Below are 15,054 nucleotides of genomic sequence, written 5' to 3' on the forward strand. Positions count from 1 at the left end.
GGGCAGCGGCTCGGGGCCCCCCGCCCGGGCCCGACCCCCGAGGGGAGGCTCCGGCCCAGGCAGGGTCTCCCCGGCCCCCGCGTTCAGAAGCGGCGGTGGGCCCGGCCCGGAGGCTGAAGGGGCGGACGCTGAAAGGGCCTGGGCGGCGCAGTCCGAGCGGCCGACTCAGGGGAAAGGCCCGGGAGCCCACGCTATCCTTGCCGCCTCAGCCCACACAGCCGCTGCCGCCGCCCCCCGGAGCATCCCTGCGCGCGCCCGCCCCGGAGCTGCCTGCTCGCGCTGCGCGGCCGCCCCCGACCAACAGCCCCAACGCGCCGTCTAATAAAAGATACTTAATTTCCAACTTTTCCTATTAAAATTCCCATGGCAGTAAACAATGAAACATAGCTTGGACATGGCTACACACAATGAATATGTTTCCTATCCCTTTTTTTTTACCAACTTATCTCCCACTTCAGACAGTTAGATTTTCTGAAGTACTTTCCATCCTTGATTTTTCTAAAACATTCTATCTCGATTTTCATCTCATCTCTCTGAAAACGCCTTTTCAGTGTTCTCAAGTAGATCACTTTTCTACCTGTATCTTAAAGGTTGATGATGTATGTGCCGGCTGGATGGGTGGGCTCTTTTTCTCTATACACTAATGATTCCCATATCTGTACCATGCAAAGGCTGTTCACCTCACACTCCCACAGAAATGTCTGAAGACTAGATAAATAAATGAACAAAACAACTGCCATGTTATCTGCTTCCGTTTTTACTCAGAGGCTGTTACCCTCTAACTCCTCAGGCTGTTTGTCAGAAAAGACTTTTGCAGGATGTTTATGATTGATGCACTAAAAAAGTTCTTTTGTTGTTATTCTTTTTTTTTTCTCAATTGATTCCGGACGGCTATTATCAGTCACAGAGCATAAAATATCAGCCCTCTGTTCTCCCAACAGCTGGACTTTTTTCCCTGGAAAAGCTCCAGCCAGTGTTTCACCTCAACTGCAAACTGCAGATGAGTGTCTAAATGGACTAAAGATGCCCATCCTATCGCTGCCTCCCTTCAGACAGATTAGACTCAGAAAAGCTTTGGGCTCACTCACTGCTGGCGTAATCCTTTAATAGATTTCTGTCTCGTTCAGTCGGTAAGTCATGTCTGACTCTTTGCGACCCCATGAACTGCAGCATGCCCAGCTTCCCTGCCCTTCACTATCTCCCAGAGTTTGCTCAAACTCATGTCCACTGAGTCAGTGATGCCATCCAACCATCTCATCCTCTGTCACCCCGCCTTCTCCTCCTGCCTTCAATCTTTCCCAGCATCAGGGTCTTTTCCAATGGGTCAGCTCTTCCCATCAGGTGGCCAAAGTATTGGAGTTTCAGCTTCAGCATCAGTCCTTCCAGTGAATATTCAGGGTTGATTTATTTTAGGATTGACTGATTTCATCTCCTTGCAATTCAAGGGATGCTCAAACATCTTTTCCAGCACCACAATTTGAAAGCATAAATTCTTACGACTGAGTTATGTGCTAATTACTGTACTACATGCTGGGGAGTCCAAGTCCTGGTTCCCCTGCCTCCACACAGTGCAGAGTCCAGCAATCTCTGAAAGTAGATCACAGCACGTAAGTGTGCACAGGGAAAACAATGGAAGCACAGAAAGAGGGGGACAAAATCCAGTCTCGAGAAAGACAGCAGCAATAAATCATCAAGGGCATTTGAGCTGAGACTGAAGAGAGGAGCAGAAATTAGCCTGGGGCAAGTAGGAGTGAGATGTCAGAGCACAGGCACAGCATAAGCAAATATGAGAAAGGGAAGAACATCATGAGTGCAAAAAACTCCCCTGTTACTGGTGCATAAGTGCGGCCTGATGATGAGTCATGAGAGATGATACCAGACAGGTGACTAAGGGTCAGAGCATGGAGAACCTTCTATTTTTTTTTTTTTTTTTTTCCATAAAGAATTTTTTTTGATGTGGACCATATTTAAAGGTTTTATTGAATTTGTTACAACATTGCTTCTGTTTCATGTTTTGGTTTTATGGCCAAGAGACATGTAAGATCTTAGCTCCCCGATCAGGGATTGAATTCTCATCCTCTGCATTAGAAGGTGAAGTCTTAACCACTGGAGCACCAGGGAAGTTCCTATGAGGTTTTAAGGAGGCACTGAATGTCTGCAACAAGTGGTATCAGGTTTTCATGTAGATACAGCCCACTGACTGCAGTAAGGGCTGTTTGGAGGAACTGAGAAACAAGAGTGTGGACAGGACTGGTTATTCATGCCTCAGACTATTTCCAATTCTCCTGGGCTCACAAACTGGACTACATTCCCCAGCCTCCTTTGCAGTCAGTTGTAGAATGTAGGTGATGTCATTCATGCACTTCCACTTGGAAACATTAGAAACCACCCCTGTAACCCTCTATTGTCTCTGTCTGCTTGAAGGATCCTTGGATCATGTGCTAAAGATGGGAGAATAACAGGGTAGAATAGTCTGTATTCCCATCACACTCTGTTGTTGTTCAGTAGCAAGTTGTGTCCAACTCTTTGCAACCCCATGGACTGCACCACGCCAGGCTTCCCTATCCCTTGCCCTCTCACTGAGTTTGCTCAAGTTCATGTCCATTGAATCTGTGATGCCATCCAACCATCTCATCCTGTCGACCCCTTTACCTCCTGCCTTCAATCCTTCCCAGCATCAGGGTCTTTTCCAATAAGTCAGCTGTTTGCATCAGGTGGCCAAAGTATTAACGTTGCAGCTTCTGCTTCAGCATCAGTCCTTCCAAAGAGTATTTAGGGTTGATTTCCTTTAGGATTGACTGGTTTGATCTCCTTGCTTTCCAAGGGACTCTCAAGAGTCTTCTCCAGCACCAGGCACACTCCGTGCAGTGACTGAAGACTTACATGGTATTAAGCATAAAAGAGATGTTGGCCATGAGACTCCCCTAACACAAAGTTATGGCAAGCCCTTCAGCCACAGGCTCAATTCAGGTAAGGACTACACTTGGTTTTTTCCTGTCATGGAACAGGAATGAAATGAAATAAAAATGCAATATGTAAATGGATAAACCAATGGTCTGATCAGTGATGTTGAGTGTGAATTACAGGGTACTAGTAGGAGCAGAGAAGAGAGTCACACCCAAGAGAGAGTGCGGGCGTGCTAAGTCAATTCAGTTGTATCCAACTATGTGCGACCCTGTAGACTGTAGCCTGCCAAGCTCCTCTGTCCACAGGATTTTTCAAGCAAGAATACTGGAATGGGTTGCTATTTCCTTCTCCAGGGCATCTTCCTGACCCAGGGATTGAACCCACGTCTCTTATGTCTCCTGCACTTATGAACCTGCATGGCAGGCAGGTTCTTTACCACTAGCGCCATCTGGGATGCTCCCCAAGAGAGCGGGGAAATCTCAAGACTTGGGAATTAATTATTAAACAATCAGGGAGAGGGACTTCCCTGGTGGTCCAGTGGTTAAGAATCTGCCCAAAAATGCAGGGGACATGAATTCAATCCCTGGTCCAGGAAGATCCCACATGTCGCAGAGCAATAAGCCCCTGAGCAGCAAATACTGAGCCCACGTACCTACAGGCTGTGCTCTGCAACACTGAGAAGTCCACTCGCAGCAAAGAAGAGCAGGCCCCGCTCGCCGAAACTCAAGAAAGCCCGTGCATAGCAACAAAGACCCAGTGCAGCCAAAAATAAACAAATAATAAACATTTTAAAAACACTCTGCCTTCTAACGCATGGGGTGTGGGTTAGATCCCTGGTCAAAGAGTTAAGATCCTTACATGCCTCATGGCCAAAAAAACAAAACATCAAAGACTTTAAAAATTGTTCACATCAAAAAAATCTTAAAAAAAAAAAAAAAAAGATTAGGGAGAAAGATGAGTCCAGTTTGGCTGAACCACTAGGTAGGTGTCACTGGCTAAGATAAAGCAAACAAAGAAAAGTAATGGTAAAGGAAGTATGATCTACTTAGATAAACTGAGTTTGACATGGCAGTGGGATACCACCACCTTGTATAAAATCATAAACAGTCTGGATGGGAAATACACTCATTTGAGTTAGCTGTATAGGGGTGATAATGAAATCTGTGAGGGAGGAGAAGGCTAGACACAGAACATTTGAAAGAACAGAAGCGGAGGATGAAAAACATCTATAGCAGCAGGAAAGAAAGAGGCATATGAGAATGAAACCTATAAGAAATGACGGGTAGGGCATCCAAAGACCATCAAATGAGGGCCAGGTCCCAGAAACTAAAACATCAAGGGTTTGAAAACAGACAGAGTCATCAGTGGTGTTAAAACGACCAAAGCAATTTTTGAAAATGAGAAAGAGTGTCCACTGAGTTTGACAATTTGGATTCAATTGGTGGTCACCATAGTGAGAAAAGTCTGAGTGGAATGACAGGTCCGATAATATAACTATACTGAGGAGTGAGAGGAACCTGAGCAGGCGGAGAAGATGCGCATTAACCATTCTTTTTGAAAACTTGGATGAAAGAAGAAGAAGGAATTCTGACGCTGTCTGAGGGAACTCAACCTCAAGAGGAGGTTGTCTGTGTTTGTTTTAATGTCAGTTAGAGCTGTGGTGTTCATCATGGGAGCTACTCATTAGATGGCTAACGAACATTTGAAATGTGGCTCATCCATGCTGAGGGGTGCTGTAGAATAAAATTCATAACAGACTTTTGAAGACTCAGTATGAAAGAAAAACAATACAAAACACTGCAATAATAATTTTTAGATGGAATATACATTAAATGATAATAATTTAGATATGATAATAATATGATAATAATATACAATATTATACAATATACAATAATATAACAATTGTATATTGTATATAATTGTTATATATTGTATACAACAATATACAATTGTATATTGTATAACAATTGTATATTGTATAACAATTGTATATTATATATAATATACAATAATATACAATAATATTTGTATTATACAATTGTATATTGTATAACAATTGTATATTGTATAACAATTGTATGTTGTATATAACAATATACAATAATATACAATAAATGATAATAATAATAGTAAGTTAATATTGCAGAGAAGGTGATGGCACCCAACTCCAGTACTCTTGCCTGGAAAATCCCATGGACAGTGGGCTGCAGTCCATGGGATTGCTAAGAGTCGGACATGACTGAGTGACTTCACTTTCACTGTTCACTTTCATGCACTGGAGAAGGAAATGGCAACCCAGTCCAGTGTTCTTGCCTGGAGAATCCCAGGGACGGCAGAGCCTGGTGGGCTGCCGTCTATAGGGTTGCACAGAGTCAGACACGACTGAAGTGATTTAGCAGCAGCAGCAGGTTAATATTGCATTAAAATTAATTTTACAGGTTTCTCTTTTGCTTTTTTGTAATGTGTCTATTTTGAACATATAAAATCCCATGTGTGGCTCATGTTACATTTCTGTTTGGCAGGGCTCAGCTGAAGTATGTTATTGACTGTCAGGGATAAATAGTAATAACACTAATAATATCTGTGGCAGGCAGAAGTCTAGGACGGCTCCCAAGATATACTCCTGGGCAGTCTTTTCCCTTTGAGTCTGCATGGTGGAACCACTGAAGATGAAAGGTTATCTCTCTCTTGGCTTGGTTACTCAACAGCAGACTGAGCAAATCAGAAGTAAATCCTGGTGGCCCTGACCTAATCAGATGAGCCCTTTAAAAGAAGGCAAAGCTTCAGAGAGATGCTCCCCCGTGGCCTCAAGGAAGAAACAGTTCATTGTTGTTGTGAGAGGAGGAGACCACAAGACAAGGACCTGGGAATGAGCTAAGAACACTCCTGGCCAACAGCCAATGAGAAAAAAAGGGGTCTCAGTGTTGCAAGAGCAAGCACTGAATTTGACCAACAATGTGTATGAGCTTAGAAGACCCAAGCCCAGGAGTAACCCCAGCCCCAACCGGCACCTTAATTTCAGCTTGCCCAGGCCCTGAGCAGAGGACCCAACTAACCTGGATTCAAACTCCCGAAACACAAAAATAGTAAGATAATAAATTTGTACTTTTTAAAGCTACTAAGTTTCTGGTAATTTGTTATACAATAATAGAAATGGAATATTATATCTAATGTTTATGCTGTGTGTGCTGTGCTTAATCAGTCAGTCATGTTCAACTCTTTGCAATCCCATGGACCATAGCCCACCAGGCTCCTCTGTCCATGGAATTCTCCAGGCAAGAACACTGGAGTGGGTTGCCATGCTCTCCTCCATGGGATATTCCCAACCCAGGAATCAAACCCAGGTCTCCCACATTGCAGGCAGATTCTTTACTGGCTGAGCCACCAGGGAAGCCCAAGAATACTGGAGTAAGTAGCCTATCCCTTCTCCAAGGGAATCTTCCTGACCCAGGAATCAAACCAGGGTCTCCTGCATTGTAGGCTAATTCTTTACCAGCTTAGCTACCAGGAAAGCCCCCTATATAATGTTTAATTGGCAGTTATATCTAATGTTTACTTGGTAGTTACTTCATACCAGGCATGCTATTAAATACTTTAGACACAACATCTCATGTGATTTTCATAAAACCTTCAGAAATAGTACCATGATTATTCCAACTTTACAGTAAAGGTGAGAGAAACACAGAAAGGTTTATTCCCAAGGTCATGAAGCTAATAATTGGTAGCATTCCAGGCCACTGAAACTATTCTAACATATCTACCTTGAGGTAAGGAACACAGCATGAAGAGGGTCACAGGTCATATCTGACTGTAAGATAAAGCATTACGCTGAGAGGTTTGCAAAAAGCCAGAAAAAGAGCATGGTACAGTTGCTACTGATACACAATTCCTATTTGCAAACTGGAGAGAATTTCAAATCTTTCCTGCTATTATTTGAAAGAGAGAGAGAGAAGGAAGGAGGGGGTTGCATCTAAGTCTGTATAAGCTGACAGCTGTAGAGATGAGATAATTCTACCATTCTGAGGGATATAAACGATTTTTTGCTGTCAATCTCTACTAGTAACAAATACTTTAAATAATGTATTATCTTTTAGGAAGTAAGACTAGAATAAAGCAAAGACCAGCTTTGCCAGAGAGAATTCTATCAGAGACTGTATGAAAATCAGGCACTCACTAAAAACTTCCAATCTTTCCTGTGGTACAGGAAAACAGTTCACAATAATAAGACAATGAACATTCCTTCTGACCATAACTGGAGGAAAGATTCCATTCCCTAAGTCTTCCTATTAAATAAAACAATGGTTAATAAAGTCACCACTATTTTAGAGAAAGAGTTATCAAGTCAAAGTCTATTATAAAAGTCAAACAAGATCAAACAGGAATGAACTGACATCTAGCTTCAGGAAGATGGATGAACAGTTTGAGATTAAATAGTTCAATTCTGGGCAGCGAGATCACTAAATAAACATTGTGCTCATGCGTGCTCCCTCATGTCCAACTCTCTGCAGCTCCTCAGTCTGTAACCCACTAGGCTCCTCAGTCCATGGACTTTCCCAGGCAACAATACTGGAGCGAGTTGCCATTTCCTTCCCCAAGGGATCTTCCTGACCCAGGGATCAAACCCACAACTTCTTCATCATCTGCACTGCAGGCATACTCTTTACCACTGAGCCACCGGGGATGTTTCTACTAATTTACAATGATCATCTCAGGTGAACTGATAACTGAGTAGTTAGACACATGTTGGACCTAAGACAAGAAGTTAATATTAAATCTCAGATAGCAAAAATCACAGAAACTCAGAAACTTACCCAGAGAAATAAGCAACCTCACCCTGTGTGAACAACTGCTCCCTTACCCCACATAAACATCACCATTACTGCTACAAAAAACAGAGCCCCTTTATAATGATCAAGTGACACCAAAAACATATATATATACACACATATATATACACACACACACACACACACACACACATATACACATACAGACACACACTAAAGCCTCTGACATTCGTGAACATAATAATTAGCTGAAAACTCATTTTATCATTATTTGGTCCAAAAGTAAACCTAGCCAAAAACAGGATTTTCTTGAATCTCAACCAAAGAGTTCCTACTAAGGGCAAAATTATGAGAATCTATCAGAAGCCAAGTTAACATTGAGACAGGCTTATTACACAAAGTTCACAAAGGTTAAATAAAAAATCTAGTGGCACTAGTGAATTATAAATTAAGAAGTATGAAAAAGCTAAATCTCTCTAAAAAACATAAAACAATAAAATATAGTATATAAATACATAATTATAGTATAGCACAATATATAAACACACAGATATTTATATAAACAATTCTCCCAATATATACTAAGGGAAATTTTTAACTTAGAAAAATATCAAGAAACTAGTAACACTGCTATTTTAAAAAAACAGACTGATCTTAAAACATAATCTACTAGAATTTACTAGTATTCTAATATAAATCTTTAATATGCTATCACACCAAAAGAAAATTTTAGTGCAACTATAGCATTAATATGTTTCCAGAGATGCCTAATTTTTAAAATTGAAAGATATTTAAGAACCAGAGAAAGACAGAAATACTTTGAACTCACTACAAAAACTGCAAGTGTATACATATATATATTTACAGATAAATATATACTTTATGTATATACTATATTTTATATACAGAATGCATTGATCAAATCAAATATTTGTCTATCTGAAATATATCATTTTAAACATTCCCACCCATCAGAAGAAGGAGACGGAACCATGTCTTCCTGATCTGGAGATGAGAGGACCAAGGCTCATACAGGTTTAATGACAGGTTAATGACTTATCTAAGGTTATTAACCTCATAGAAGGCAAAACTTTTAACTCAGGTCCTTGGATTACAGATCACTGCTTTTATAAAAAGGTATATTGCTAGGTTCTGAGAGGATTCTGAGAAGAATCTGGCCCAGTCACTATTAAGAAGTTTAGAGACATCAAAAACTCAAGGAAGCAACAGGTTTGTGCATTAACTGGGATGACACATAACAACAGGGTTCAAAAGAGAAGAATGACTAAGATGCCATTAGGTGTACAGTTGACCTGGGTAATGAACAGAGGCCTTGGAGGGAGACTGGAATCAAACAGTCATTGTGGGGAGGGGTCTATAGCTCTTTCTGCTCTGTATAACCTGTCTTCCCATGAATCCATGTAACACACATGATCGGTCCTCATATCCAATCTCATGCTCTAGAACTCTGCAGCCTCTCATGGAATTATAATGAGGATGTTGGAAGTAGGTTATTGGTAATGGTAATGAATGTTTCTACTTTAATATTGGTTAGGAATTCCAATTACAATCAAGTAAATTAACTTACTTCGAGAGAGATTCTCAAGGGCTTTTCCCAGTTTCTTGCTCTCTTGAAGGATGTGGTTCAATTCATCAAAATCACGGCTTTCTGGTTTAGTCCGCCAGTTCCACTTAGGATGATCTACTGACCTTGGCACTATGTTTAAAAAAAATGATTACTTCATAAGCACGCTACAGAATGATAAAAACTTACTATTCATCATTATGTGAAAGACTGTCTCAAGATCAGTGCACAGAATAAAAATGGTTTTTGGAAATAGTTCTCTTGTGAGCAAACAGAAGGGAAGTTATGAGGCTGGATTTTAAGAAATGTTTTAACTAAACAAGTAAAGGAAGTGTGACAGTGTTTATAGAAAAAAGAAAATTCAGGTACTGATTTAACACTAGTAATTCATATAAATTAGGGAAAAACACAAGCAAAGTATATGTTATGTTTCAGCAGCTTAAAAAATAACTGCTACCTTCTTCATGAGCAGTTTGTTAAATGATTTTAAGACATTCTTGCTGTCTTCTGATAAAACAAGACTGAATACTTTTACCTTCACTTTCCCTCAAATTCTCACTAAAATTATATTATGGTATTTTTCTTTGGTCAAAGAACTGATTAAACAGAGAAGACAATACATTTTTTAAGGAAGATGCAAAATGAACTGATAAGTGATAAGTGGATTTAACAAGATAGAGAAAAGTGAAACCTAGGCCTTGAAGATAGAGATGTCAAAAAAGTGGACATTTCGTACCATTTAAACGTTAAAGTATCAATCAAGGAGGACCAATACCAAAATAATAATAGAAAACCATAATTGCCTTCCAGATTAGAAGGATCCATTAAATGTCCAGTATAATGCAAGGCTGTGCTGTGCTTAGTCACTCAGTCATGTCTGACTCTTTGTGACTCCATGGACTGTAGCCCACCAGGCCATGAAATTCTCTAGGCAAGAATACTGAAGTGGGTAACCTTTACCTTCTCCAGGGATCTTCCCAACCCAGGGATCAAACTGAGGTCTCCCACACTGCAGGCAGATTCTTTACCATCTGAGCCACCAGGGAAGCCCAAGAATAGTGGAGTGGGTAACCTATCCCTTCTCCAGGGGATCTTCCCGACCCAGGAATTGAAGCATTGTCTCCTGAATTGCAGGTGGATTCTTTACCAGCTGAGCTACCAGGGAAGCCCATAATTCAAGGCACATTATCACAAAATTTTACAACAGTGGTAATAAAGGAAACATCTTTAAAAGCTTTCAGAGACAAAAATAGCAAATGAAATTGTCACCTGATTTCTCAGCAGCAATGCTTGGCCCCAGAAGACACAGGAGAAGTTCCTTCAAAATTTTAACAGAAGATTACTTCTAACTTAGAATTTTATTTATTTTTTTAACTTAGAATTTTATACCCAACTAAAATGGGATTCCCTGGTGGCTCAGAGGGTAAAGCATCTGCCCACAATGTGGGAAACCTGGATTCGATCCCTGAGTTGGAAAGATCCCCTGGAGAAGGAAATAGCAACTCACTCCAGTATTCTTGCCTGGAGAATCTCATGGATGGAGGAGCCTGGTAGGCTACAGTCCATGAGGTCACAAAGAGTCGGACACAACTGAACGACTTCACTTTACACTTTAAGGGTCAATTGGGTTTCCCAGGTGGTGCTAGTGGTAAAGAATCCACCTGGCAATGCAGGAGACATAGAAGACGAGAGTTCGATCCCTGGGTCAGGAAATTCCCTGGAGGAGGGCATACCAACCCACTCTGGTATTCTTGCCTGGAGAATCCCATGGACAGAGGAGCCCGGCAGGCTACAGTCCATAAGACCGCAAAGAATCAGACACCACTGAAGCGACTTGGCACACAGCACAAGGAGTCAGTCAAGACACTTGTAAGGACTCAGAAAACGTACCTGGCAAGCACTCTCAGAAAGTTCCTAGTTGGAGGTGCTCCACCAAAATAAGCAAGTAAAGCCCAAACTAGAAAGAGTTGAGATCAGGAACCAGATAATCCCCCATAAGAAGAAGGAAAACATAAGCCTCAGGATGACAGTAAAGAATGGTCTCAGAAGACAGCTGAGAAAAAGAATGGTAACTAAGGAGTTAAGACTGGAGCAAGAGAACAAAGGACTACAGGAGAGAAGTCTCTAAGACTTTTTAAATGAAATAAAGTATAAAATATAAATTAAAGTAAGATAGAAGAACACGTGTTTTAGTTATTGAGAGTGTTAATATTTTAAGGCACATTTTGGTGAAGCATTAGTGATGGGTACAGAGAAAACAAAGGAAGCAGAAAACAAGCCAATTATTGATTCTAGAAACAAAATAAAAGTTGGCTTTCTTATGATTCTACTATGAAAAAGGATAATGAACACAATCATAAAAATATCAGTGCAGAGTATACATCAACCAACATTTGAAATATCTGCCTGCCTGTACTGTGAGAATGTGATGGGCCTTGGGAATAAAGCACAGTGTCTTAGAAAGAGGTCAAGAGATGATGCTTCAAATTTAAAAGATAAAAGAGAACTATGCAAGTATCTTCTATGTTTAGATATATAGATCTGCGTACCAAAAGAAACATCTAAGAGTTAAAAGTGGGTCCACATTAGAGGCAGAACAGGAAGAAAAGAAGGACACTTGCCTTATGGTATTAATTTGCTCTTTATACCATATATGTCTATGTTCGATAAAAATAAAATAATTTAAAAATATTTACATGGTACGGATATAGGAAAAATACTCTCAACCTACTGAAAAAAATTTTTTGGCCATGTTTTTCGAAGTAATTCAGAAATATTTATTATAATAGAACATATACTGACCCTCTGATTCAGCAATCTTATTATTTCTGATAAATTATAATACATAAATGAAAACACTCTTAGTTACGTATATATGTACAAAGAGGTTTATTTTATCAGAAAGTGCATGATAATTATTTATTTCACCAAAGAGTTTGTGGTTGTAAAACTCTGTAAATAATCTATAAAACTAAACGTACTTCACAGGGAAATAAATAAATTATGGCATCTTCATACTATGGTACAGGTAGGTATGTACTTATGAAAATGTATAACATAGACCTAAGTTCATTTGCATGGAGATATGTCCATAATACATTTTAAAACAATATAAACAAGTTGCTTAGGAATGTGTACAGTTTAAAGCCAGTTTCATAAAGCAAATCAACTCCCACATATTTTACATTAGTTTATACAAAGAAAAGAATGTAAAAGAATGTAAATCACTTCAAAGGCTGTGAAAAGATACAACTACTTCCAAGGGAGTAGAATAGGAGATGGCTGATGAGAGAGAATCTATCTTTCTACATGTTTGTTTTTTTTTTTTCATTATCATTATAAGCAATATTTAAAGACTGATTTAAATTAAAGAAGTAATTACTTCTATAATTTAAATACATTTAAACTAAAAACATGCATCTGCCTCTTCTGTGTTTCTTTGTTTAAGGGACTCCGGGATGGAGATGTCAGCCAACATCAGCACCCCAGTTTTCAAGCAGTGGAGAGGGGATGCAGCGATTGTGATCAATGGTTCTATAACACACCTTCAAGCATACACCTATTACCCCACAGGTAATACCCCATAGGACAAGCTCAGGCACAGGGAAGAGAAACTCAGAAGAGGAGGCAGAGAAAACTGTACTTGTACCAGATCCTTCAAAACACTTACTGGTACTTGTGTTAGCCTTTTTAAAAGTAATTTCTCTAATCTGCATCATTATATTATCTAACTTTTCTGAAAATTACCATATCCTATCAAGATATCTTCAAATAAAAAAATAAGAACATAGTCTTTTTTTAAAAAAAATCAGTGCCAATCAACCTTCCCAGATAATGAGACATGCCCCCCTGCCCACCCCAGCAGACTTTGTAGAACACCACCTGAATGCCCTGGTGGGCAAACTCAGATGAGACCAGCAGAACTGCGCAGCCAATTTGCTGAACCCTGAGAAATTATAATTTGTTGTTTAAGGCTATGGAGTTTGGGGGAGGTTATATGCAGCCCTGTAGAGAAAAGATATGACATCCAAGCTCTCTCCCTCAGGAACTTTCAAGAGAAACTAAGACAAATTTCTTTCTATATTTCTGTAGCTTGTGACAATGTGCTACATATGTGATATTCATCATGGGATCCAAATCTAGGACAAGGAAGGCCACAGGATAATCATGGTCTAATCAACTACACTGGATGATTTCGGATGTTTTGATAACTAATGGAAGGTGATTTGGAAGTCATCAGCCCAGTTTACAGACTCCAGGTGAGAATCTCTAAAGCTTTCTGATGAATTAAAAACCTTGCTTAGGTAATACTTAGTACTAAAACTCAGGGCTATAGTTTAAATATATTGTCTAAAAAATGTCCTCAGGAGAAATGGATAACAATAGAATGGTATAAACAACAGAATATTAATATGATCCATATGAGGTGAAACAATCTGAGATTAGGGACAGCCGGTAATTATCACTGAGATAAAACACATCCCCAGAGCACAGCAGGAACCCATCCACAGCACCTTATTAATGGTCATGCTCCATTCATTCATAAAGAGGTCACTACTTCACAAATAGCCTACTGTATAATAACCAGGGCCTAGTGAGCATTGCCCTCGGAGAAGGCAATGGCACCCTACTCCAGTACTCTTGCCTGGAAAATCCGATGGACAGAGGAGCCTGGTAGGCTGCAGTCCATGGGGTCGCTAAGAGTCGGACATGACTGAGCGACTTCACTTTCACTTTTCACTTTCATGCATTGGAGAGGGAAATGGCAACCCACTCCAGTGTTCTTGCCTGGAGAATCCCAGGGACGGGGGAGCCTGGTGGGCTGCCGTCTATGGGGTCGCACAGAGTCGGACACAACTAAAGCAATTTAGCAGCAGCATTTTGAACAACATTAATCAAATCAGAATTAATTAAATCCTGATATCTCCACCAATAGTTTCCATCTGTGGGTCAAATAATAAATTTACTATTTCCTGCAAATGACTTTTGATATATTATTTATCCACTTCTTTTGAACCAAAATAATTTTAATTATTTAGATCTTTTAACTCTGTTTTCTAAAAATTTAATAAATGCTAGTATTCTTTCCTAAAAGTTCCTCCCAAGTACTTTACCTTCATTTATAATATGTCAGGAAATTCCCAGTACTATAGTTATGATATATCTAAAGTTGATTATAGTGAATTTATTATTTCATGTCTCTTGCCTTCTGCATTTCCATACTATGATTTTTCAGACATTGCATTGCCACATTAATTCTCTTGTATCTATGCAATTTGTGTTTTCTACACAGATGTACAGTCTTTTCATTATTTTCCTAAAATTTTAACAAATATACACCTATTCCTCTTTGCATATGCTGTGCTAAGTGAAACATTAAAAAAATGAAAAATCTCTGCCAAATACAAAAGCATAAATAAAAATACCGAGAACTGGTTCTAGTTTCTGGTTTTAACTGAAGTTAATGTCAGTCAGTCAGTTCAGTCACTCAGTCATGTCCGACTCTTTGCAACCCCATGAATTGCAGCACGTCAGGCCTCCCTGTCCATCACCACCTTTCAGAGTTCACTCAAGCTCACGTCCATCGAGTCAGTGATGCCATCCAGCCATCTCATCCTCTGTCGTCCCCTTTTCCTCCTGCCCCCAATCCCTCCCAGCATCAGAGTCTTTTCCAATGAGTCAACTCTTTGCATGACGTGGCCAAAGTACTGGAGTTACAGCTTTAGCATCATTCCTTCCAAAGAACACCCAGGGTTGATCTTTAGAATGGAC

The 15,054-nt window shown here is 39.9% G+C and overlaps 1 protein-coding gene across 1 annotated transcript in view; it reads right to left on the reverse strand.

The window, feature by feature from the left end:
• The window catches only part of LOC104994821 (chromosome unknown open reading frame, human C8orf34), a gene marked incomplete at its 3' end in the record, with an annotated part of 362,913 nt that overhangs the window by 261,991 nt on the left and 85,868 nt on the right, over window positions 1-15,054 (reverse strand). The window contains exon 6 of the mRNA XM_010848486.1: window positions 9,286-9,414. Coding sequence (XP_010846788.1) covers window positions 9,286-9,414 — 129 coding nt within the window. The remainder of the gene's footprint in view (window positions 1-9,285; window positions 9,415-15,054) is intronic.

The sequence above is a fragment of the Bison bison genome, unplaced genomic scaffold (genome assembly GCF_000754665.1).
Source record: "Bison bison bison isolate TAMUID 2011002044 unplaced genomic scaffold, Bison_UMD1.0 scf7180017864267, whole genome shotgun sequence".
Taxonomy (NCBI): Eukaryota; Metazoa; Chordata; class Mammalia; order Artiodactyla; family Bovidae; genus Bison; species Bison bison.